At 42.5% G+C, this 27,026-nt stretch overlaps 1 protein-coding gene and 1 long non-coding RNA gene across 23 annotated transcripts in view; one reads left to right on the top strand and one right to left on the bottom strand.

Annotated features, from left to right (window-relative positions):
* AKAP13 (A-kinase anchoring protein 13) overlaps window positions 1–27,026 on the bottom strand; it is a 323,232-nt gene that overhangs the window by 164,166 nt on the left and 132,040 nt on the right. For 13 of the 22 annotated variants that reach the window (XM_070618286.1, XM_070618278.1, XM_070618307.1 and 10 more), the window contains exons 4-5: window positions 18,405–18,701; window positions 10,214–10,397 (exon numbers count right to left, since the gene is read on the bottom strand). In XM_070618286.1, the coding sequence (XP_070474387.1) occupies window positions 10,214–10,397; window positions 18,405–18,701 (481 nt within the window). Of the gene's footprint in view, window positions 1–237; window positions 346–10,019; window positions 10,398–18,404; window positions 18,702–27,026 lie in introns of those variants that run through there. The other 9 variants (XM_070618383.1, XM_070618359.1, XM_070618373.1 and 6 more) reach the window with 4 other exon arrangements.
* Window positions 26,057–27,026, top strand: part of LOC139083243 (uncharacterized) — a 39,720-nt gene continuing 38,750 nt past the window's right edge. The window contains exon 1 of the long non-coding RNA XR_011539801.1: window positions 26,057–26,212. This is a non-coding gene — a long non-coding RNA (uncharacterized lncRNA). The remainder of the gene's footprint in view (window positions 26,213–27,026) is intronic.

The following is a 27,026-nucleotide window of genomic DNA, read 5'->3' on the forward strand; positions in this document are numbered from 1 at the left end:
TCTCACCTTGTCTAGGATGTTGCAATTCAAGAAAGAGTTCAGGTGTGATGCTAACACATGCGTAAAACCGTGTCCAATCAACTGCAGAGGAAAACATTTTGCCAGTACTAACAATACTAGTCATTCAGGGGCAAGTTCAAAGATCCGTCTTGTTGAGATAGAGCGAAAAGCCAGATCACGTGGCAGAGGACAGACAATAAAGATCAACAGCGCATCAGTCTGGAAGCTGATACTCACTTACGGTGGCCCAAGCACCACGAATACCGCAAGCCCATCCTGAGTCCTGGCTTCACACTACAGCTTTAAGAGCAGAGGAAACAGCCTGGTCAGCCCTCCCGGAGGGCGTGTCTGCTGAGTCCTCCTCCCACAGGAAGTGCAGCACCCAGTTCCTTATTTGAGGGTTACTGCAACATCTTCACGAAACCACATCACCATAGCAGTGCCAAACCTCAAGGAGTCCTATAAAACCAACCACAGCTCCACTGAAACGGAAAGGGAGACGCTAGAGGCCAAAAAAGGTGGGGAAGGGGCAGGGGCGAGGGTCGCTGACCCACCTCCAAATCCATAGGATTCCTATCTTAGGTGTTTGTAGGGAACTTGCTGCCAGACGGGTTGAGCTTTCATGCACATGCAGATTCACTAGAAACTGTAGCACAGACACTGTTAGTTTTTTTCACTTCTTTCCTTCCTCCTCCTTTTGTTTTTTTCTGACATAGTACTCCCACTCTGCCCTTAACAACTAGCATGGGAATAGTGCAAAGGAAAGAGGGCACACAATTTGAGCAACTACTGTGTGTCAGCAATTTGTTATAAATTCTATGTCGTTAAATAATTAAAAACAGAAAAGTTTTATGAGGCAGTGGTGAGAACAAGAGCTGGGAAGTCAGAGACACTGGTTTGATTCCTTACTCCGACATGAACCCCTGTATGATCTTGGGTCAGTTACCTAAGTTTCTCTGCAGGTCCATTTCCTCATCTGTAAAATGGGAACGGTAGGTTTGTTGTGCAATCAACTGAACGCGAAAGTAAGGTGTTAGCATAGCATTTGGCCTTCCCAACGTGCTCAATAAACTGTGACCATATGGTATACTACAGGGTTGGTATAATTCTAATGAACAAAAAAGAAGAGCGTTTCTTAGTATTAGACATTCAAAAAAAAGAAAGCACAGGGATGATCTTGCTTGTGGGATAACTGTCAGGCAACTACCCTTGCGTCACCCAACCACCATTCACTCCCAAAAAAATCTGAGAGGAAAATGGGGCTCTATGCCCTGCCATTTCAAGGGATAGCGTTACCGCTGTGGGGTGAGGTTGACCAGGAACAAATGTCAGAAACTGGATGGTGCAAAGAGATGTCATATTCACACTAAGTTGAGTGATCAGCTTATTTCCAGTGAATTTTCTTTCCTAGCTCTCCAAATAAAGGGACGCGCGACGTTTCTAAGAACTTTACAGGCATGTTGTCATTTAATCCGAACAGATCTATGAAGTACATGTTAGGAATCAACAACCAAGTAGCTTGATCCTATCAATAAATGTTTAAACGTCAGTCGAGTATCAACTTGATTTAACTTTGTTTTTACTTCTCCTGTGAATGTTGGTATGTTAGATATTGATGCATATATAACTAATATCATGGTAGGATATTAAAAATTATTTTTTCAAGATCTGGAAGACAGTGCAGTAAGGCAAGACTAGAAAATACAGAACTTTGGCTATCAGTGCGCCAAAGTATTCCAGAAGTCATGGAACCACTGAGTCAGAGAGGCCAAGTAGCCCCTCAGAGTGAAAAGCAAGAGAGGAAAATGGCCATTTTATAGATGAGGAAACTGAGGCTCACAGATGATAAACAACAGGGGTGTACCCAAGTTCAGCTTGGCCATTTTTAAGCTCAAGTAGTTGGATGCCTACAAAACACGTATGTGATCAGCGACCAGGTGATGGCACAGGTTACCATCACGCCAGGGAAGCAACATCACCAATACAAGAAAAACTGCTAGAATAAGGAGTCTTCTGTAAGTACGCTCTACGTAATCCAAAGGGCAGATCTGCTTTTGCTTTCTATGCAGAAATTCTATTCGGCAGTGAAAGCATAAGTGTGTATTTATTATAAGAGTAAAATGAGACAATAATTAGTGATTGTGAAAACTTAATGCTATGTACAAAAACAATTAAGAGTTTTCAAGCAGTTAAATTAATAGAGACATAAGTCAACAGTTAGTAAGAATATTAAGAGAAAGTGCACTGGCTAGATAACTTTAGGAAGAACATTTTATCTTTCTTGAGCCAACAAAGTTTATAAAAATTTAAATGATACACGAAGAATAACATATCAGATTACATAAAAACTCTAAATTTGATTAACTTTTTGTTAATTACCATTCATCAACATTAAACATTAAATAGAATTTTTAAAAATTGTATATATCTCATTCCATTTAGGCCATGTGTCTCTCACGGGAAAATTCTACTTGTAAATTATTCACATTTTATAAAAAACAAATTAAAAGCTGAATGTCAACACTGCCACCTCCAAATTTTACGAGAAGGGAAAAACAGCCAAAATCATGGAGAACAACTATGATACATCATCCTCAATCCAGGTACAAACCCATGAAGAAATGTGTTAGAAAAAATGAGGTATCCCAAACACATTCTTTATAATTGAAGGTCAAAACAGAATTTATTAAGAATACAATTCCTTATAGTTATAAGTATATCTGGATCCAACATTTGAACAAAATCTTGTCGCAAAATGTTTTACAATGCTTACCAATTTCAGCAGCTAAAGCATTTTTGAGATTCATTAAGAATCCTAAGTACAAAATCCTTCTAGAAACATACTCCTGAAAAACTTTCCTGAATTATAACTTTCTGAAGCCCAACTCGTTATATCATTAATGTGCCAGCAGAAAACGAGTGTGCTGTTTACCAAAACAAGAGCAATCTAGAAGCTGGTAACACTGAGAAATTATCGTTCTTCCACTATAGGGTCAAACTTTTGAAACCGAACTATTAAATTTTAATAACCATATAGTATTAGTTATATTTTATACTAGTTCATATTTACTCTTGTATCACACGACTTCATTCTATGCTGGTGATGTTCAGCTTTGGTAAATATTGATTTTAGCCGAAATGTTTATTCAACATGCCTATTTTTTCCTTGCTTAAGAATAACTTTTACTTCTGTTAATAATAATTGCATGTAAAATTTTCAAGTCATTCTATTGGTATGCCTTTAAGGAAACTTCAAAATTGATCAAATAAAAATAATGTGTAACAACTACTAATGGATTGTGTTTTCTAGAGGGTGGAAGATCCAACAGATCCTTCATTTTCTCACATACGCCTACCAAGTCGTAGACTAGTTCATGCACTCTTCCACTTATGTCTATAGTGAAGTCAGAAATATTTGCAGAAATCACATAATGTTGCCATAGAGAATTTGTCACCACAGGTTAAGTGTGTAACTTCACAACTCTGAAGAAAAACTCTGAGGCCTGAATGTTACAGAGCAGCAAGAACAAACATCGGCTGGGGCAATTTGCATGCACACGGCAGGGAGAGAAAAGAAGTGTACAGAAGGAAACACAAGACATACGAAATGACTTTGCTATTACAACCAACTTCCAACACCAATCCATCTTCTTAGAAAGTCCAAGGCGGCCTAGGAGTCCATGGGTTCTGGAGTTACAACCTGGCTCAAATTACTGCTCTGTTACTCACCAGCTATGGCGATCACCTTGTGAAATAAGAATAATTTGCCCACCCCCAAAGGGTTGGGGAGAGGACAAAATATACGAGAATTTACGTAAAAGGCCTAGCACAAATACAATAAGTGGTAACTAACATTATTGTTATATAAATATAAATATCCTCAGAAAGTGCATTTTACAGTTTTCCAGCATGTTGCCAGATAGGGCAATCCCAAGATTACTATTTGAATGGATTAAAAAAAGAAAAGCCAAAATTCTTAAACTGCTCCACTTGAAAATTTACCAAATAAGAGGAAAAAGTCATTGAAAAGCAGATCTATGAATTATCATAATCAAATTAGTTTGGTTAAAAGCTGGACAATGTTACCAAATATGCCTCCCCACAAAATCCTATCAGTAAAGTTTTAAAAAACCCTAAAGACAGGCTTGTGAATAACAGCAACTTACTAACTATACAGCCTTGGGCAAGCTATTTAGCTTCTCTGGGTCTATTTTCTCACCTGTAGAAGAATGCTGACTGTTTAAATACACCTTAGATGGTGGCTGGGGGTTTTAAATGAGAACACATGTAAAGCACCACCGCAGCAGGTATTCAACATTCAATAAATATCAGTGCCCTCCATCCTTCCCTCCCTCCTCTTTCTAGTTTCCATTCAGTTCTATCACCCTATCTTTACCAAAACACAAAAACCCAGATCACACTGTGAGGAAGGAGGATGGACAGAAGGGAGGAAGGGAGGACACAGGACTTAGGTCAGAGGAATGTAAATTAAAAAAAAAAAAAAAAACCCACTCTCTGGCTACTTTTTTAAATTTTTTAATTTTTTTGGTGAGGAAGATTGGCCCTGAGCTAACACTTACTGCCAATCCTCATCTTTTTGCTTGAGGAAGACTGGCCCTGAGCTAACACCTGTGCTGGTCTTCCCCTATTTTTTAAGTGGGACACCACCATGGCATGGCCGACAAGTGGTGTAGGCCTGCACCTAGGGTCCAAACCTGTGAACTCAGGCCACTGAAGTGGAGCGCACTGAACTTAACCACGACACCACTGGGCCAGGCTCTCTGGCTACGATTCTGAAGGTAACTTTCTATGTTTGTCTCATCCTTTCCCCTCCTAAGCAAAAGCAAAGGCTCCCAACTTGTTTTGCACCAGATAGGCTAGAGGGCCCACTTGTCAAGCACCTGAAGAGGACTCTAAAAGGCAATCACTGTCAACAGAACAGATTGCTCAACAGCACTTGGTTCCGTTGTGAAATACGTACACTTGACTAGGTCCTCCACCACTCGACCCTGAACCCAGGTTTCAAGTGAAAGTGTGTCCAAAGAAAGACGTGAGAACCCACAGACAAACTCTTTGAGAGGGGCCAGTACCACCCACGACAACAATAAACCACGACTGAGATAGCGTCTGCCAGGCCGGGTCTGCGCTCTGCAAGGCACGTCTGCCCTCTCAACCTGCACGGACCGCTGCACTCGAGCCCGGGCCTCTGGCTCTGTACTTGGCAGCCTTGTGACTTCAGGCAACTCACTTCACCTCTCCAGCCTCAGTTTCCTCAGTTACAAAATAGGGAAAATAACACCTATCCTACCACTCACTAGGCTGTCGTGAGAATCAACATAAAAGGACAGCTTGACAGTAAACCAACGATACTTTCCAGCCATATGACGGGTAACATAAACGTAAAGTTACTACACTGAGGATCCTGCTGTCCTCAGGAAAGGAGAAGCTAGGACTAAATGGAAAGCCTGCAATCTTTTCCTAACTAAGTGCTGTTCACCCCATGACCCAGTGGCCTCTCTTTCATCCTGTCAAGTTTTTGTAGAGGGAAGAATATGGGCCCCATATTCCACAGATGGGTGTGCAACAGCAGCTCTACCCCTTTCGATAAAGCCTCGAGTTAGTTACTTTAGTTCACTGAGCCTCTATATTTCATCTGTGAAACACAGATAATGCCTATTTCAAAAAGGTTGTCACAAGGTTGAAATGAAATATTATCTGTAACATACCAATCATGACTTCTAGTGCCTCGTAGGCATTCAATAAATAAAGATTTATTGAACTGATCCTGAAAATAAGATGAAGTTATGAGAACAAATACTTTTAAACTCACGCTTAGGGCAAATGAAATATTTCAGCACTTTTATGTCAACACTCTAGAGTCGAAATTTTTAGAAGAAATACTCTTCCTGTAAGGGTAGGCAGCATTGTAAATGACTCCTTATCAATCTGGAGTTTCATCAGCCCAGAGGCACTGACATCCCAGCGTGTAGCCGAGAGCCAAACTAATTTTTTTTTAAGTGTTATCTATTACACTAGGGAACAATTTCAGACGCTTATCAAGGAGGGACATCCAAATGCTGCCTGAAAAGACTTCAAGATTTTGGCAAAATTTCCCTAATGTATGAAAAATGGGTACAGGCCTAGAAAGAAAGGAAAATTAAGGAAAGGACAATAATAGGTAACATTTATGTCAGTCACTGCGTTATGCCCTCTACATGCATTCTTCCTTTTCTTTCTCAAAGCAATCCACACTGATGATAGTCTTCTCAGTCTTCCCGCGTCATGAACAGGGCACTGAGGCTTGGAGAGGTGACACTAATGACCCAAGATCATACAGCTTCACAGACAGACCATGGATTCAAAACTAGCCTAATTCACCACAGTTCTCCAACCTCTCTACTACCAATGCACAGAGATCTACAATAAGTGCAACAAAAAAGATACTCTAGGTAGGCCAATCAACTGGATTTGAGCTTCACTGATCTGTGAACATCATGTTCCTGATTTTACGACTATAAAAGAAACTTCCCCATAGGGCACCCTAGAATTTAACAAAGTATCTGCACAAACCTCGCTTGGTTCTAACACCCTGGTGACGCAGGCAGACTAGGTATAATTCTTCAGAGATCAGACACATGAGACTCAGAGCAGGTAAGCAACCATTCCCAAGTCACACGGGCAACAAAGTGGGGAAGCTTAGATTTTAATTAAGCTCTTCATCCCTAAGCAATTCCACCACACTATACCATCTCGCTTCAAGCTGAAATATTTATAGCCACTATATTTGCTCCAAGAAATAAACACAAAGTGTGTGACAAACCCTGACTGTTAACACTACATGTGTCAGGCACTTGGTTTTCATTCCAGGAGACAGACATTATCATCATTTTTTTAAATCAGATAAAGAAATTGAGGCCTAAGAGGGGAAAGTTTCTTGATGCATACAAAGTAATACAGCTAAAAATGGCAGAGCCAAAACGAAAACTTAGGTGTGAGTCCAGAGGTCACCCACTTAACCATTATATGGAACTGCCTCTTAGTCTCCACTCTCTCCCTCCCCCAAATGAGTGAGCCAGGTCCCAAGATTTCTCATTTGTCCCGTGTGAGTGAGATACCAGACAGCATCCGGCTCTAGCATTGTGCTATTAGATGCCTCCCATGCAACACTCATCTAATGCCATCACTTCCCAGCACTCACTCAACTAAGAGCCTCAAGGCTTGGGTTCTCCTCCTTCTGCCCACATCACTAATTAGGGGACCTTGGGGGGTGTGTTCAACCTACTCTTCTTCAGCACGGGGGAGATGGCTGTGACTCGACTTTCCAGGAGCAGGCCGAGGTGTTCTGAGTACTCTTCTAGGGGCGAGATGTCTCAGGCAAGACTGGTGACATTTCGTTTAAGGTGAATTTTCAGATCACAAATACACCCATATTCATAACATAAGATCAAAATATAAATATAAAGCAAAAGTGCAATGAGTCAATAAAACCCCTCCCTTCTGTCACTGGACTAAGGGGAAACTTAACAATAATGAGTTCCAGAAAAGGGAAACTGTCAAAAAGAAAAGGTCCTGAATAGTTACTACTGTTGGTGGGATTTAATGTCAATTTCAAGAGTTCTCTAAAGACCTGGGTCTTACTTAGGGAATCTTTCTACCTCCAAGCACAGCAGAATCAGTTTTCACAAGGAAGTGACACAGTTTATCAAAATAAGACTTGGACACACAAAAACAAAAAGAAACGGGACCCTAATCAATGCAGTAGTGCCTCCCCGCAACCCCCCGTCCCGCAAAAAAAAAAACAGCAAACAAAGCAAGCAGCAAGGAATTACAACAAGAAATTTATTTTGGGACAGAGATAAAAGGAGTTAAATAAACTTGACTTTTCAGTTAAGACTGGAATGTAAACAGTTATTTAATGAATGTAAAATGTATATAATGTACTTCAATTTCATGTTAATTGAAAAGAGAGGCTAGAAGAGACAGGCCTATTTGGAAAAATTTAATTTAAAAAGGGGGAGGGGTAAAAACTTTTAGTAACAAGTTTATTAAAGATTTTAGTAAACTATTATAAAAGTACCATCCTATGGTGGAACAACTCATAACTGTCCACAAACCTCTTTGTGAATTTCACAAGCCAAACGCTTTACTCAGAAACATGTGCACAAACACATGGGCATAAGCTGCAATTTCAAAGCAGGCAGACCCCATGAAGTCAACTCTTGGGTCCCTTGCTCGGAATCCTAGGAGTGGAAGGAGCTCTGGACAGCCTCATAGGAGCTTTGGTTTCTAATGTCTGGCCCTGCCATCTTGTCACCCTAACCCAGTCACCTTGCCTCCTGGATCTCAGTTGCCTCATCTGTTAAAAATGATCTTTCCTGACTCGTGATGGTTGAAATTCGGGCAAAGTCTACTAATACCACAGTAAGATCGAGGGATTTAGGAAAATCACCTCCTTACTTTGTTTTAAATTGCTAATTATGACTCAGAGCTCTTTTTCTAGGTTGCAGAACAAGAACAGCCAGAAGAATCCAAGTGCAGGGCCGGATCTGCAGCAAACTGGCCTGCTCTCCTCTGCACTCCTCCATCTGAAGACTCTTCAAGCTGGCTTTCCCTCACTACTGCCTTCAAAAGGAGGTAAGTGGCTTCCCCACGTGGAACAGAGGTAGTACTATGAAGCAAGCCAAAAAATCTTCTCCAAGAACAAACACTCTAGTTTCCTTAAAGCTGTGCTGCAATAGCAGTCTTGTGACATCCTCGACCAAGCATATAATGAAGCTGTTGTAATCACTTTATTTCCCCATTTGGATGGCAGTCCTTAACCAACTCTGCTTCCCAGCAAAAACTCGGAGATCAAATTTAGAGGAACTGCATTTGAATTTCACAGGTTATATCGGTTAAGTGTTTGAATTTCTGGGACCAGGCCTTTCTTCCTACGGCCATGAGGCAAACAGCAGAAGGAATCCAACCACCAGCCAGACGGGAAGTGCGAAGGAATGGAACATATAGCTCTCTGGAATACTGTCAGAGGGGAGCTCAAGTATCCGAAACTCATTTCAGAGGCAGGGCGCCCCTCCTACTGCCATTGTACCTGAAGCACTCATCAGGAAGCTTTCTGCAAAGAACCTTCTGTCTGGCTTGACTGGGAAAGCCATAAGCTTGGCAGGTAAAGCAAAAAACAAGCCACCTGTTTATATAACAGTAAGCAGCATTACATTCCGAGATCTCTTCCTGGTCTCCGTCCCCCGCCCCAGCTAACAATGATACAAAAATAAATGCAACTAAATTAAGTCTAACACGAGCAAAATATTGGAGAATTTGGGAATATCGACAGTTTACAAGGGCCCCTCAACTGCTAAAGAACACAGATCCAATGGGGTTTATTCTTGTTCAGATTATCTGATGGAAAAGACGATGATGAACATAAAATAATAAAAAGTATATTAAACAAGAGAAACTGTACTTGGAATTTCTGCCTTTTATAAATATTCCAATGAAAAATGTTGGCTGTTGTAACGCATTTATTTCTCTACTTATACAAGAAAAGAGAACTCTTCAAATGTTTTTTGACTAACAACCTTCCTTCAAAGGACTCTCTCAAGAGTCAGAAAGTTTAACAATTGAACCCACAGACACACAGACAGGATTTCCTACCACGCGTTTCCAAGACAACTCAGTTGCTTTTCACTGCTACTCAGACGAAGAGACCATTGCTGTCAACTGTATTCACAGAAATTACATTCAAACCAAAACTCAGTGGTTTAGCCTATTTTCCATATGCAGTTATTATGTTAATAAAGTATTCATTTCTAATTAACTAATTGAAGTCTTAAAGTTATACCAGAAAAAATACATGACACAGAAAAACTGTTTCCTCTTGTATTAAACTGGGATAAACTGGATACATTGGTAATGGAATGCTACCCCCACGGACGAGACTTCCTCTGAGTTTTCAGTAAAATATGAGGCAAGAAGCAGTGAAGGCAGGGAGGCAGAGGAGAGAAGATGGCAATACGACTTACGTTCGTCTCTCTCAGACAATGAAGTGGTGAGCAGGAGCAAGCTGGTTACAAACCTCCAGAAGAAGGCAAGGCAGAGCTGAGGTTTTAAGTCACTTCACGGCACACTCACACTGAGATGCCGAGTGGGCGGGACTACTCGAATCAGGGGGTGGGGCTGGTGGTGAGAAGAGGGAACCCGGAGAAGGAGCACTTACTCGGTTAGAAGCTGATGCAGCTGGTGATAACCCCTCTCCAAGGCCAAGCTCACAGGGGTCGCTCCTTCCTGGTTGTGGATGCTGAGAGCTCCGCGGCCACCTGGCTTCTGCAACAGGAACCACGTCAACCTCAGCAGGCCCAGCCGCACAGCAAAATGCATCAATGTCTCCCGGGGCCCACTGTCTGTAGACGGGGGAGAAATGAAAACAAGTGAGGAGAATGTGAAATCAAACAACAAACAAAAAGACAACTTAGGTAAGCACCACTCCCTCTAAGTACCTAAGATCCTAAAGTTTAGCTACAATATACAACGTGAACAATTTTATTGTGGTCAGTTATCATCAGCTCTCAAGCAAAGACAAAATAAAGCTAGAAAAAGTACAAGCAGCAAAATCTCCAATAGGAGACAGTCCCACAAAAGAGAATCAAGCCATTTCTATATTCTGATTTAATACATTTATATAGGCAGATTTATACAGGTGGCTCCACACACATATTCTCCTTAAAAGAAAAAAATTGAAGTGAACGCAGCCTCACAACACGGGGATCCAAGCGGAATAGTTGTTGGGACTTAGATGGGTGTATCATAAAGGGTATAATTACTTAAAAAAAAATAACACCCAGACAGGAGTTGGCTAGTTAAACACTCAAAACAGGTTTTGCTTGTTAAGAACACACAGGTTTTTTATTCTCCCACATTAAGGACAAATCAAATTGCTGGCACTGCCAGCATTTTTTTGGTGGTTGTTTAGTGAAAGAAACGCATCTCCCAGTCTAATAAGAAAGACCAACTCTAAGATAATATAGTAATAACTTCAGAAAGAAAAACACGTGCTTGGGCTTATTTCACTTGGAGTGAAGGCTCCTTCTTGGTATCATGAGTCATTCTGAAAGTGCTGGAATGAGGAAGGGCTTTGGAGTCAGATAAATCTGGGTTCAAACTTGCCATTTACCATCTGTGTGACCAGGCATACTCCATTTAACCTCTCTGAGCCTCCCCTTCCTCATCTCTAGAGTGGGGGGTACCACCACTTCACTCCCAGGGTTGCAGTAACAAACGAGAGGAGGCAGGTGAAACACTAGTAAGCTGACTGGCTCTGGTAGGTACTCACTCCATACCAGGGTCCTCCTCTCTCTGCTCTCTGTCCTCCTGTACTTCATATTACACTCTAGGTTCACAAGCAGCATCTTCCCTCTTCCTGAGCATCCTCTTGTGCCCACTCTGTGACAATAGGAGCTAAAGTCGCTGCAGGGCTGCAGCATACAGGCCCACAGGCTGTGCATTACTCAATGCCAGGGAGCACCACTCCGAGACTGGAATGTGACCGGTGCCCTGGAGGGGTGCCTGCCTTCTTCCTCTCAGCTTAGTTAACACCTCTCATTCTCCACAGCTTCCCTCAGGTCTCAACTTCTTCACTGAGCATTCGCAGGCTTCTTGGGCCCGTGTTTTCTCCTTCCACTGAAGGCCTCAGTGCTTCTATATATGTGAACAGCACAGTGAGAATGAACGCGTCTTTGAACCTGTGATTTTACACTGAACTGCATTGTTTTCTAATGTCACACGTGCGTTAGTCCAGTCTCCCTACTACTGCCAAGGTAAATTTCCTTGGAAGCAAAAGCTACCTTTCATATTTTACATTTTCCATAAGAACTTTGCATACTGACTAATCTGCATTTATAGGGTGTTCAGCAGAGACACATGGCTGGAAAGAAATCAACACCCTAAAAGAAACCATTGCACGTGCAGGTACAAATTTTAATAATGGACACCTCCGAGCAGGTGGCAAGGCCTGACAAAAGGAGAGAAAGAGCCTTCTGAAAAGATCGAGTATCATGACCTGACTCTGCCTTCAGTGTTCACAAGCGCGCTGACATCCTCACCAAGAACAGCACAGCTGGCAAGGCACTCATCAGGAACCAGGTGATACCTTAGAGACTGGCTAATTCCGCCCTTGCTAGGTGACACCTCCAAAAAGTCGTTTTCTCTCCGCCCCCACCCCTTCTGATCCCTTATTGGCTCAGAGTCAGCTCAGCATTTACAAGCAGAGTTCCAACAACAAGGCCATACACCTGCTCAACGCTGGCAGCCCGATTCTGGCACCTGTGTCCTCCCTGAATCTGTCTCAAGTCCTCAACAGCAGGAGCCACATCTGCTTTGAGGTCGCCCCGTTCCTGCAATCAGCAGATTATAAGGAAAATAATACATGGTGGGGACCTGCTAAGTGCCATGTACTGGGCTAAGTAGTTTGTATTAACTTTTTGCATTCTCACAATAACCCTACGATGTCTCATTATCCTCATTTTTAAGACAAGTTAATAATGTGCCCACAGCAAGATCTGAAAATTCTTCTATCTTGAGCCTAGAAACCATACCCCCTCCACTGCTGTACCCTGTCTCTTTATTTAAAAGTCAAGCAATCATGCAAGCAAGCTAAGTTGTGGATAAAAAATGTCTTTTAATGTTTTCTTCCAATAATAAAAATTTTTACACAACATGTCCTCCATTACTGCTTTTGTTCCTTTTGTCTCAGTTTAAACTCCAGAGCACCTACAATTTAGGATCAGTCTGTTCTCTACTCTATTGCTTTTTTTTTTCCCCCTCTCATGAGTCTGTCTTTTTCCTCTGTATTCTGAGAGTTACTCAACTGGGTTTTTCAGATCACTAACTGCATTTCCTATGATGTCAATTGGGTCCTTTGTCCCCAATTTGAATTTAATTATGCTGTGGGATTCTGGAAGTCCTTGCATCATTTCAGCCAACTCCCTTTCCATCTTTGTCCTCTTTGTGACGGCTTTTTTGCAGATGTAATTAAAGGCCCTAATCAGCTGATTTAATAAGGAAGATTACGCTGGACAATGTGGGTAGGCCTAAGTGAATCAGCTGGAAGGCTTTAAAAGCAAGGCTCGGGTCTCCGCTGGAGAGAGAAGAAATGCCGCCTGTGGAGGACAGCTTCCGCCTGCGCTTGGGAGCCCCATCCTGCTCAGGGTCTCCCCTTTCTGTCTGTCTGGGGACGCCAGCTCTGTTTGGCTCATGCTGGTGGGTTTCAGCCTGTCCATGATCCTCTCTTCTGGTCTTGCCCTAAGAATTTTGCACTTGCTTAGCCACCCCAACAATTGTGTAAGCCCCCCATAATAAATCTTAATACATATTTCTCCTACTGGTTCTGATTCTCTGGTTGAACCTTGACTGATATACTCATTAAACCTATTTTTCTCCTTGTTGCTTCCTATTCTAATTTCATAAGAGGTCTGACTTCTTTGATCCTTTAAAGGACAAATGGAGAATCTAAATTTTTCTTTGGTTTCTTAAAGAAAACTATTCTCAAAGAGTCTTCTGTCTGAACACCCATGATACTTTTCCATTTCCTTTATGTTATTATGTTATTTCATTGGCCATGCTGCTTAGTTGGTTTTCCTGTTTAACCATAGTCAACTGGAAAAATGCTTCCACCCAGAGAAGGTAGTAGAAAATGTCTCAAGTCCTGCTTGCTATCTCCTTACATGTTGGAAGTACCTCTCCCATACACATTCCTTCAGAGCTACAGAGAAAACTGATGCGCCTGGTGGGCACACAACCATGATGAGTATGTTAGCTGGCTGTATCTTTTCAAATTGTCAATTGTCCGACTAAGCAAAGCCTTCTACGTTCTGTGAACAATCCAGTAATCAAAGACCACGTGTACTTTTCCTACCCTATCAAGCTACCCACAGGCTCTGTTCACAGTACTCTATGAAGCTATATCACGAGACTCCAAAATCACCATTCTTTCTCCCATTCTGTACTGCCTCTTAAACAAACCTGCAGTCCCACACGATGCAGGGATCCTCGCACCCCACAGGGAAGGAAAACAACAGGCCTCTGTGAAAAACAGGCTTTTGGAAACAATGACGCTTGTAACCTTGTGACAGAATCAAGGTTTGAGAGGCAACAAAACCTTTTGGAGCTAAAGTGCTGCCATTACCAGGAACTGCTTGTCTTGGAGTCAAAACATATTAATCCTCTGCCAAAAAAAAAATTCCTTAGCGGTCTTTCTATATTATTTTCTTTTTTAGTAGCTATGATAGCTGAAAAAATACACAAACTCTAGTGAGTGTAGCTAAGGAAGAACTTCCACGGAAAGCTATCACACACTCGGGGAAGGGGAGTGGGAACTAAAACACCACATGAGTACGGCTGAGGTTCTACTCAGCAACAGCAGATACACAGAACCGAGAACGGACAGGCTGTTTCCAGTGCAGTCTTTCTTAAACCCGTCTTATCCTTCTCTCCACCCAATTTCTCTTTGTGGGGAGGATTCCCGCCCCCAAAGATGATTATATCTTCTTTTCCTTTAGTTACACAATACCATGACTAAGTAAGAATGAAGACTTCCCCAGCACGTCTCTCCTCCTGCTTGCTTCAGACCAAGTTTTCGATGGGCCCTCCCTCTGTCACCCGAGAGCTATGCTGATCGCTACTGCACAAGGGTCCTCCAGGGGAAAACCATCTTAATTCACCATCTCGTTAACCACTGAGGCATGAAGAGCTGAGACAACTAAGCGGGACTTGGTAACTCAGAGGGAAGAGATCTTACCCCACTATTCACTCCCCACCCAGATGAATCCTTACTACTTGCATCTAAGGCAGAACTGAGCAGAAAGCACAGTGCAGACGCTGCTTGATGTAACGAGGGATTAAAGAACACTTGGAAGAACTGAAATGGACAAACTCCCTCTTGATCACGTTTGAAGTGAGGATTAACTTCAGAAATAAGTAAAAGCAAAAGAAAAACAGACTCCTCCTGCTTCCAAGAGCCTTTCCTTTGAGTGCTGTCCTGTTTCATCCCGCCACAGGACGCGTTACTTTCCCTCCTCATAGCTCATCAATGCTTTGTCTCTAAGAGGTTACTGGATATTGGTCATGGTATAGAAGCTATATGAATAGCTTGCAAACTAGCACACACTATCCGGATACATTTTCCTCCATTTTATAGATGAAGAAATTGAGAAACTGAAACAGCATTTTGCACGAACTCCTGCAATGAAGCCAGGATACAAAAACACTGAAAGCCTCTGCTCTGTCCATTTTACATTGGCAAATTAAGTCAACAGCCCTTAACTTCATGTTCATGCCTGCAGTTCAGGGAGACCACGCATCCCTGACATCATATGTACATTTCTGCAGGTAGGCACCTATATGTCTATTTTCCTGAGGAGAAATCTGAGCTATTTTCAAAGGAGTCACTGACCTGGAAAAAGTTAAAAGGCACTGCATCTAAACAATTAAAGAGTGGGAGAATTAACCATAAATTCACAGGACTCCTTTGTCCAAGTATTAGGCTGAACACCTGTAAACATCCCACCTTTCAAAAGCAAGTAGTCCTCTTGCATAACAAGGTGCCTATTTACCTGCATCACGATCCCAGGCAACAAGCTGACTTCATACCTTCTTCCCTCAAATTCCTTTAAAAAAGTGTCTGATGTGCAACTTACTGATGTGAGCAGAATGTTCCTTTACATTCACCCCTCAGCAGCAAGCAGGCACCTGTTAACTGATGCTACTCTGCCCTTAGAATACCCAGCATTTATAGATTCTACCCCTCAATTCATTGAACAATCCAACCTGCAGAATGTGAATCCAGCACTTGAAATCAGATTCTTGATCCCAGTTGCTGCCTTGAAGGCAGGTCTGTCAAGTCCCTTGCAAGCATTTCACCTTGCAAAGTATACACCAAGCTTGTTCAATTTCGTTTGTTCTTTTAATCATTTATAATTTATGTATAATAAAATTCACTTTTGGGGGGGTCTACAGTCCTACTGAACACACATAGACTCTTATAACCACCACCACCAAGATAAAAAACCCTCCCAACACCCAAAGAATTCCCTCATGGTACCCCTTTGCAGTCAGACCTTTCCTAGCCCGTGGCAACTACTGATCTATTTTCAGCTCCTATAATTTTGCCTTTTCCAAAATATCATATAAATGGAATCTTACAATAGACTACCTTTGGAAACTGACTTCTTTTACTAAGCATGATGCATTTGAAATGTAGCCAAGTTGCTGCACGTGTCAACAGCTTGTTCCTTTTTTCTTGCTGTGTAGTAGTCCACTGTATAGATGTACCATAGTTTATATATTCACCCAGTGAGGGAGATCTGGGTTATTTCCAGTTTTCAGTGATTATAAATAATGCTGCTATAGGCACATGTGTGCAAAGATTTTTTTTTTGAGTAAACATAAGTTTTCATTTCTCTAGGATAAACAGCCAAAAGTGGGATTACTGGGTCATACAGTAAATGTACATTTAACTTTATAAGAAACTGTCAAACTATTTTCTAGATTGGCTATATTGTTTTGTGTTCCCACCAGCAATATATGAGATGATGTTCTGCATCCTTGTCAGCACTTGGTATTTTTAACTTTAGGCTATCCTAATAGGTCTGTAGTGGTACCTTACAGTGGTTTTAACGCATTTCCCTAAGTCTACAAATTTGATCTAGCCTTTGCTAGCACTGCTTGAGAAATTTCATACAACGGAAACTTAAGAAACACATGGAAAGTTCACAGAAATATTAAAGCTGGCCAGTTCCCTATTAAAGACAAGGAAGCGAAGGCCCAGAGAGGGGAAGCGATATGCCTCAAGTTTCAGATCTGTGCTTTTTCTAACGGTAACATGAACAAACTATCCAATTCCTGTGCCTTTGCTAAACAAGACAAAACAAGACCATAAAAACACTATAAGCCCCACAAATAACTAATGCCATCCATGTTGATACTGATTTATAAATGGCAACCAGAATAATAATTCCCAGACCAATACAGAAACAGTAGGGGCTGGAGGATTAAGTCCTAACACTAGGTTTCTGCAAAGGTCACATGCCCCGTGTAAGGGCAAATACTCTCATCTCTAGATCTCAGCAGTGCACAGGTTTTTTTGGATACTATATTAAGAAAAAACTGAAGAAGAAAAAGAAAAGGACAAATTCTTTCTGATTTGAGAGTCCACACTTTCTTCTGTATTTCACTTGGGCAGGACTTCCCCAGAGGTGGGTTGATAGCAGGCCCCTGAGGAGTAGGAGACACCATTCCTACAGCCGATCACAGGCTTCAGTGTTAAATTCGGTGGACATAAGAGAACCAAACACCACTCTACCATTCTTCCACGAGAGGAACAAGACATTCATTTGACGGGTCTATGAGAGCAGGAACTGGGTACGCCCCTGGCTCAGCACCCTCTGGGCCTTCCTCCCCAGGATCTGCTCACCTGCAGAGAGGGTGACTTCTGGTCCGCTCTTCCTACATAATAAAATAAAGCGGGGTGGATGCTGAAAGGCAGTCTTGTGACTGTCCAGCTCTTTCAGAGAGAAAGTAGAAAGGATAAGCAAACCCTTCGGGCAGGAGATCAACATCAGTCTTCCAAGGTGGCTTTCACCAGTACTAGAGCAAATGTTCTGATCTCCATCTGTGTAACTCCTAAATCTTCCAAATGGGTCTGAGCTCAGGAGGGAAAGAGGACGTTATTTCTTAGACTCGAGATATAACTGTTTCATTTATATATATATACATAAAATCATAACATCTAGTGGATGTCATCTGCCACAAGAAATATCAGGTGGGAAAACCCCTGTCTGAATAAGAGGAACATATACAGATACTTACTACATCAATGAACTCATATATGCAAAGCCAGTAGATAAAATAAGTAAGAACGAAAAGGCTCTGGTTAACAAAGTGTGGGATTTCTCAGCGCTCAGCCTGCTCTCAAGCTCCCCCCACTCACTCCCCAATCTTTCCTTTCCTCCAATTCCATGGAATCTCTAGAAAAGCCCTATCTTCGATAACTAAACACCAAAAACGTAACAGAAAGTTACTGTGCTACCCTCCTCGTGAAGGATGGGTCACTTTCTGCGCTTGAGAGATCAAGCCTGAAATCCAGACCCACAGAAGGTGACGGACCCCTCTCTACTTGAAATGAGACCTGACGACTCTGGCAAGCTCTCTCCTGGGTCATCGCACTGAAAGAACAGGTTTAACAGCTCAGCTGAGGAACCCAGAAGAGATGCCATCAAGGCCACTTTGCTATAGTAACTGCAAAACTTATCCAGCCCCTGTGGACGACTTGAAGCGAATGACCATACAGAAGCAGCCCCATTACAAAACACAAGCATTCCAAACTCAGTTTGTCTGGGGGTCATTTCAGTTCTTACCATGCAAAGTCTGATCTGTCCCCAGCACGTTCCACTCTGCTGGCAGCTTCAGGTGTCTGAATGCCAGGGCAACCTTCTCATCAAGGGAGTTCACATCTGTAGACGGGGGTCCTGACCGATCAAGAAAACGGGTGAAGTTCAGAGCCTGCTGGTTCCCCGCACTGGTGGCCAGGAATTGGGCTGCGTCATAGGCCTCATCCTGGATGAACTGAAAGTCTTCTTCAGCCACCACAAACACCGGGAGGCCCTCTTTGGAAGCACAGAGCAGCACCTTCACTGTCTCGCAGCAGTCATGACCTAAAGAAACACGTGTAGCAAGGAAGACAGCATTAGAGTCCTCCTCCCAGAGGGAGGACGCTGGTGGGTCTTGCTCTTCTTACATGATATCCAAGTTCCCCTTCCTGGGAGAAACCCTTCCTCTGAGCTCGGGCAGCACTCTTACAAACTTCTTAAAACTCCTATTCCAGCTCTTTATTTAAATTGCTATTTGCAAACATGAATTAGCTCCCTTACCAACAGCAAACAACTCTGGGTCCCAGTCATCGCCAGGCCCACAGCGTAGTGGTTGGCACTCAGCAGTCTCTGAGTATCTCAACATATCCTGAACTCCAGGCGTTCAGTGTGAACAAATTAAAGAATGAAAGCTCGAGGATCCCGTAAGGCCTGGCACACAGTGGGAAGTCTCATACCTACCGCCCCGAATTAGACCTGCAAAGCCAAGGGAAACAGTCACTCATGCGGGTTATACGGGAGGAACTTCAGATGCCCCAGCATGCGCCTTACTCTCACCACAACACAGTCGACCGAAGGATGAAGTGGTTTGAAAAGTACACAACGACTTGATTTTATTTTACTATTATTAGCAATTCAAGGCCTAGAAGACAACTTTTGTTCTCAGATACACGTTCTTTCCAGTAATATAATGAGGACTTCAGTGGAATCACCTGGTTCCCACAGACCTGATGCAATGCCGTGGCTAGGAGTCCAGCTCAGGGACAGCAAGCCAAAGACCGTGCTGCCCCCGTGCAAATGGTAGGGACCTCATGAGCTGTGCCATCGGGCAACGACCTACATGCCACTCCAGGGGGCTCCACTGAGGAAAATCAGAAAGGTTTAACCACACTGTTTCTGTGGGTAAGGCCTTCTTGGAGAATCAGACTTTTCTCTGGAATTTTGGCCTCACAGAACTAAGCATTTCCAAATATGCAGAATATATTAATTGAAACACATTGTTTTTCTTCAACTCTCAAATGCTCATCTCAACCAGCTAGAACTATGCTCCTAACATCATCACCATTATTCCATAAAACATCTTTCTGATGAAAAACGGAGTTGCTGCTTTGTTGCTCGAGTCAGGCTGCCTGTGCTTGGCCTGGTTACCTGCAGGCACCTGTGCACCCAGGCTCTCCTGAACCCACCAGGACGCAGAGGCCGCTGTCCCACAGCAGCGTGAGGCCGATGGAAACCCTGACGAGGTTCATGAGTCTGGATTCCCCTACCGTGGGCACAGGCGAAGGGAAGCTTCAGGCTTAGACAGAACACACTAAGCTTTCTGCTGTCTTTGAAAAAGAAAACAGTAATATGTTTTTCCACGTGACCAGTGAGAATAATAAGTAAATTGGTTTTCCACATACTTTTGCCCCGAGGGGCCTCCTCAAGCCCTTTCCCCCCGTGACAAAAGAAACCTCTCACTCCTGTGTAATTTTAGGGTGGAATAAGTGTTTACTAACCAAGTACCAACTACATACAGGCACCTGGCAGGTCACGTTCTCTATACAACAAACATATGAGGTATGTATTGTCCTCAGGTTACAGGTGAGGAAACTAAGACTTCGAGAAGTAATTTTCCCAAGGTTACACAGAAATTAGGAAGCAAAACCCATTTTTCAAATTCAAGTCTGATGCCAAAGGACATGACCTGTTATATTTTGATGCGAGAGTTTTGTGCCACACTGCTTACAAACGAAGGAGGAGGGGTAACAGCGACGTCCCCGCCTGCAGGGAGCCCAATACTAGGAAGGACAGGCCACTGTGACTGTTAAGCAAGAATAACAGATTCCTGAACCACCGAGATCTGTCTCTACACAACACAGAACTCCACCAGACACTCCCGCTGCCTTCCACGTGGAATTCTTTCTAGGAAGGCTGTAGGAAACTGAAGCATCTCCTGCCTGGTGTGCGTGTGTGTGTGTATTATGCGTGTGCATGTACACACCCGCATGTATATTTCAATTCAATATATCTTGAATTTATACATTTAATATGTGAAATGAAATTAGAAAAAAATCTTAATTTTTCTTTGAAGGGCAGCCAGCCTAATGACATACAACAACAATGTCAGCAGAAACAAGTCAACCGATTCAGGAAGTAGGTCTGAGTATTCTTCTGGCAGAAGCAAGCGTTTCTTTTAAACTGTTCTACAACATCTAACAGCGACATCCACCGAGCCCAGGGCACTGTGACCAGAAGGCAAAGCCGAGCAAGGCGGGAGGCTCAGCCCCCCTCAGAAGCTCACAGTTCATCGGGGGAATCAAACAGCTGCAGAGAAGGGCAACGTGAGTCAAACGGAGCAGGTTCTACAAGAGACACACCCAGTGCCAGCGGTGGGAGAGGGGCAATGCACTTCACAGGCGGGCAGAGCGGGAAGGCCTCACAAAGGAGGTGGCAGTTCAGGAGGAGCTTTTTGACAGGCATCCTGCTCCCAACTCTCCAACCCCAGGGCTTCTTCAGCGCAACCCTCAGAACTCAGAAGCACAGGCCCTGTCTTACCCTAATTATCTAACAAACGCTCCCACAATACTTGCTATATGCCAGGCAAGGAGCCCGCCCTGGTGCTCTAGTGGTGAAGATGTGACACTCTCATTCTCACAGCCCGGGTTCGTCTCCCAGTCAGGAACCCACACCACCTGTCTATCGGTTATCATGCTGTGGCAGCTGTGTGTTGCCGTGATGCTGAAAGCTAAGCTACCAGTATTTCAAATACCAACAGGGGTCACCCATGCTGGACAGGTTTCTGTGGAGCTTTCAGACTAAGACAGACTAGGAAGAAGGACCTGGACACCCACTTCTGAAAAAAAATGGCCATGAAAACCCTACGAATAGCAGCAGAGCACTGTCTAATACAGAGGAAGGCACAAAAAGCTTGGGCAAGGCTCTGCTCTGCTGCACACAGAGTCACTCAGAGTTGGAATTGACTCGATGGCACTGACAACAAGAATGCACCAGGCACTAGTCTCAGTGCTTTCCAAATGACAGTTCCTTTACTCGTCGTAACAACCCTATGCGGAAGGTACGATTATTATCCCCATTTGCTGGATGAGGAAACCAAGGCACAAAAATGTTAAATAATTTGCCCACGGTTATAAAGTTCCTAAGTGGGAGAATTAGGGTTTGAACCTGTTTTCTTGCTCTAGAGTTTAGGGGTCAAAGAGGGGTACAAGAGCCTTAAAGAGGAAATATGCGTACCATGGAAGAATCAACGGGAAGGCAATAAAAACACTACGTTCAAATCCTGGCTAGAAGACTCATAAGCTGTGTGACCTCAGCTCCCCTCTGCTTCTCTGAGCCTCACTTTCTTCCTTTATAGCCTGAGGGAGCAGCCTCTACAGGCCCTACGGGTCCCCAGCTGCAAAAGCCTGTGGTTCCACCAGGCAGAGGCTGGGAAGGGAGAGAAAGCTAGGACGAGATTCCAGGAAGAGGACACGGCTTCAAAAGCATAAAAATGCAAGCAGAGGGGACATTCAAGGGATGGATTAATTACTGCAAGAGACAGTTTCAGGACGATTCAGGAACCTGGCTACATCTAGATGCTTAATGATAGGACAGACCAGGTTCAAACCTACTGTCTCACTTATTAGCCACGTGGCCTGAGGTAAACGGCAAGCTCTCTAACAATTTTAAATCTAGACACACTCCTAGTCTTCTAAGAGCTATGATTTTAAAGAGTCCTCTCAAATTCTTTAATACTATCACCCAAAACAACATACCTAGCCTCATTTCATTTCCAATTAAACTAGACAGACAGACACATAAACACAGCCACACATATTTCAGTCAGAAGTAGTACTTTAAAGTAGGAATGCTGGGCTTCTCATTCATGAATCTAACCAATATTAGTATTTTCCTTTTTTCAGGATTAAGCTAACTTATAAATTCCTGACAGTCCTTTGAGGTAGATATGAATAAACGTCAATAAAAACTAAAATCACAGGTTTCACAATTCAACAATGATAATGTGAATAATTTGGGACCCAAAGTGAATCCTGCCTTCAAAACTTAAACTCACTGGCTTCGAAGCGGCCTTACACTAACTTAAATAGTATTCCCCGTCCCCCGATCTGAACAGTTCTTCTTCTTTCTTACTAGTCTCCTTCCCCAAGCCTGCACAAAGGTAAGAAACCTGAAAGCTCGAACCAGAGACGGAGTCACAATGCCACTCGAAGTACACGTCATTCACTGCTCTATAAAATCACCTTCTGCATATACACAGGCTTCATGCCACACTGCACTTCTCCAACTGCATCACGCACATGTACACACAGAGCCTTTTAAGCCACGGCAATACCACCTTACTCAAACCTGGAAGGGGCAGCAGTCAGCTATCTGCTCAGAAATCTATCTGGAATTGCTGAAGTGACTGTTTACTTGGGTAGGATCGGGGTGGGACAGACAAAGGGGGGAGAAGTAGGAGGTTCAGGGGCATTTGTGCGCATGCGCGTAGCGGCATTAGCACGCCTCTCTTTCAGCTGCTCTAGCAGAAGAATTTGTTAGAAGGTGGAGAGACGTATGGGTGAACTACTGTCAGCTCTACTTGTGTACAACTCAAATAAAACTGCACATTAGAGGAGGCAGAATGTCAGAAAAGGCCACGAAACAGGTATCTAGGAGAAGCCATCTAACTGTTAGCCCACTATCTTCCCTTCAGATGTGAACTCACAATCTGAAGGAGAAACTATGAATCATCCTAAGTAAAATGTGCCATAAATCTGAATTTGTTTGGTATGATTATAAGCTTCTTTATCAAAAGAAAACCTGAGAGTTAAAAGAGGAGTGGAGACCTAAGGGTCTTCTGTCTCCTGGATCAGTCCTCATTAAAGCTGGAGTAAACTGCAAGAGTTACTGCTGATCAAGGACCAAGTCCCTCGTCCTACTGCCTGGAAATCAACCACATAAGGTCGGCAGGGCCGCTCTCTCACATTAATGTTTCTATTAGGCTCAAGTGGTTCTCAAGATTATTTTTTAATCCCTGTAACCTTTCAAATAAAGCATCTGGGGGAAGAAAGTCAATATTTTTTAAAACAGAGGTTATAAAATACAAACCTAGTAATAAAACTAAAATCACTGCAGACGCACATACAAAGCCTCGTACGGTCACCAATCAGCTCTAAAGACATGACTATTTGCCATCTGTCTCACGACTGCCTTTGTACACACGAAATGCAAGGTATTAACGATGCCTACATCTACACTGCAAAGTCAGGGGGACGGGAAACTATACCCAATTCAATATAATAACCACAATTTAGCTTCTTTTTACGTGAAAACAGAAGCTGCAGTAGAAAAAAACAGTAGCAACATTTTCGGCTAGTTCCATGGCATTTTTCCTTCCACTCAATTTCCTGGTAACAAAGAAAGAAAATTAAAATCGAGTCTTTTTAAAAAGGGAAGTTCTAAAAATTTACTGAGCTGCTTCTGAAGGAAGTATCCATAAAGAATTTAGAGAGGGGAAGAGAGAGTGAAACTGTTAAAGAAACATGGCCTGAACTTTAATTCCATTTTTTAAATTGCCTTCTGGATTTATCCCACAATCCGGTCCAGTTCACTTACATTTACAAGAAATAGAAAGCAAACTATGGGGTGGGAGAGATCTGTTCCTAATTGAGTGAACTGTAAGGGGTCCTGAAGTATGCTGGCAACTAGCTGTAGAGGCAGAAAATACTAGCTTTGAATCTCACCCTCCATTGTAGACAGGTTGGGGTTATCCACAGTTACTCAACCTTGAAGCCTGTTTGCGCACAAAATGAGATCACCACCAACCTTCCAGATTGTTAAAAAACATTAGAGATGGCCGTACACAAAGCACTTGGCATAAAACAGCCATCTAAAATTGGTAGTAGTTGTTATTATTATTATTATTATTAGCTACTAAAATGCTCCTGTTCAGGTCACTCAAGGAAAACAGACCCCTAATACTCTGCAAAGAGCTTCTGCAGCACAGCCCACAAAGCTTCTCAGCTAAATGTTGCCACTGGCACAGCAGAACTGAAAAAATAAAGGGAAGGGGAAAGAAAGCAGAATAAACAAAAACACAACAAGGAGCACCCAGGTGAGAAACAAAATCTTAACTGCTAATGGTCCTCCTAAAAGCATCTAATCCAAAACTTTTTTAAGCTTGCGGGTCAGGAGGTGTGTGCTCCTGAGGTTGGAAGAGCTTTGTCGTGGGCTCCTTATCACCATATGAAGCACTCGTACCCATGGAAACGAAATATTGCTACAGATAAACAAAACTGCTAAAGCATGACCCAAGAATTACTTCATTTCCTGTTAAGCTAAAAGTGGCACACATCCCATCCGGGCCTTCTCTTTTAAGGATGAGACAATTGGGACTTTGTTTCACCAGCTATCCAAAAACGAACCCTGAAAGAGCTTGCTGGGCAGCCAAGCCCAGTGGCGCTCAGATCATCTTCTAAGAGGGAGGCTGCATTAGTAGTCAATGGTGGAAAATATAAAAATAGGATCTTTCACTACTTGAGTTTGGCATCAAAGTATTTAAGAACTGGGTGTCTTTTTCCTCCCTTTGAAGTGGCTATACAGGATTAAAGGAAATTTTCAGTCTTCAGACGCACACGCTAACAGGAGATAAGGTTATGTGCAGAAGTATGCACCCACTGCTAGTTTTCAGTGGTCTAATGGTAGGTGTGTAAATTTGTATGTCATAAAACGTCTCTGTATGTATGGAAGCATTTAAGCAGAGGGGGGAAAACAGCAGGCACAGGAATTTCATCATGTACGTTTTGGGGAAGAAAGAGGCTAATTAATGCTAAAACTTTGATCTACCATACTCCAGTCTGTTACTCTAAGGCAATGTTTCTCAACCTTTTGTTCACTGTCATTCCCCCAAGGAGCCCTTTTAGACATTTTTCTCTATTTGTCCCACGTCCTATGAAAATTTAATACCACAGGTACATGATGATATATATTTGTATATGTATATCTGTGCCTTATATATAAAAGAGAGAGATTTTTTTGCCCCCCTAAGAGCAAATGTCCACCCCCTTGGGGTGGCTGCTGCCCACTGTAACGCATGTGCCAGGATTCCAGTGCCGCATCCACAGCACCAAGGTCATGCAATACACAATTCCACAGAAGCATGACCACTGGGACAGGAGACGACGGGCACTTTTTCCCCCTCTAACTAGTTCTGTTTGTTTTTCTAGGACAGCCACTATAATACTGACTAGCAGTGGAACAGTTCTTTAAAATATAAACTCACATCACATCTAGAGATAGCCTTATAATAAGCAGGAGTTTTTTTTAGAACAAGGAGACTGTTAGAAAATGTCCAGTAAAAAATAACACTGCTTTGGCAGAGAGGGAAAGGATCAGAATTCTCTACTAGGCCAGTTTAAAGCCTACAACTTCTTTTCAAATGTGTTATTCAATTCGGCAGCCTTGGCACATCTGCTGCTAGAAACAGTCTTGGTTCACAAGAACCGAGGGACGCACCGTGATGTAACTCGGGGCTCCTTGTCGAGACCTGGGCTGTGAACACTGATTCCTAATTGAGGCCTGGAGGACTTCTGATCAAGGTAAATCTATTTTTTTCCTCTTTCTTAATAACAAATCACTTTATATAGTACCTTCCCTTTCATGAGTAAGAAAGAAAAGAAAAATACAACAGAGCTGAGTCAAATTTTGGGTCAGCAAATGTTTGCAGTCTTCCTGTCAAACAAGAACCCTTGCTGTGAATTCTAAAAGTAAATAATAGACATGGTGAAAAAAGATTTCTTTTTATGAAAGATTCTGCACCAAAGCCTTTCGTAAAAATAGTAGGCAGCCTGCATTTTGTCTTCTGTTCCGAAATCGTTTGCTTGGTTTAAACTCACGTTTAATTAATAAAAATGAACACAACAAGACCATATTCCATATCCCCCCAAAATTACCTTCCAGGATACTCAGATTTCTTTACATTATTACCAGTCCTAAATAGGTTTTTTAAAGAAAAAAATCTCAGCTTCATCTCTAGAGGAAAATCACCATTTAGTTAAAATGGGATTTGCGGTTGGATTTCTTTTATATGAAGAGAAAAGAATGAAGATATTTTATTTTCATTTATCACAAAGGCAACACCTTTTGTCTTTAGAGATGTACTTCCATTTTCAGTTGTATTTCATAACAAATTATATTCTCAAACTGCCAATTCATAGGTATTTTGAATGTAATATTTTATTGTAAACTTGTCTTTTTTCAAAAGAGAGGACATTGTTTTCAAATAGTCTTCAAAATATTCTTATTAAAAATTACTATATATGTTAAAAGCAGCATGCTCGCTGTAAAGCATTCAAACAATTCAAAGTCAAGTTTCCACCACACTGTTTCCTAAGTTGTTACTGCTCAACACAC

Source organism: Equus przewalskii, chromosome 1, assembly GCF_037783145.1.
Source record: "Equus przewalskii isolate Varuska chromosome 1, EquPr2, whole genome shotgun sequence".
Taxonomy (NCBI): domain Eukaryota; kingdom Metazoa; phylum Chordata; class Mammalia; order Perissodactyla; family Equidae; genus Equus; species Equus przewalskii.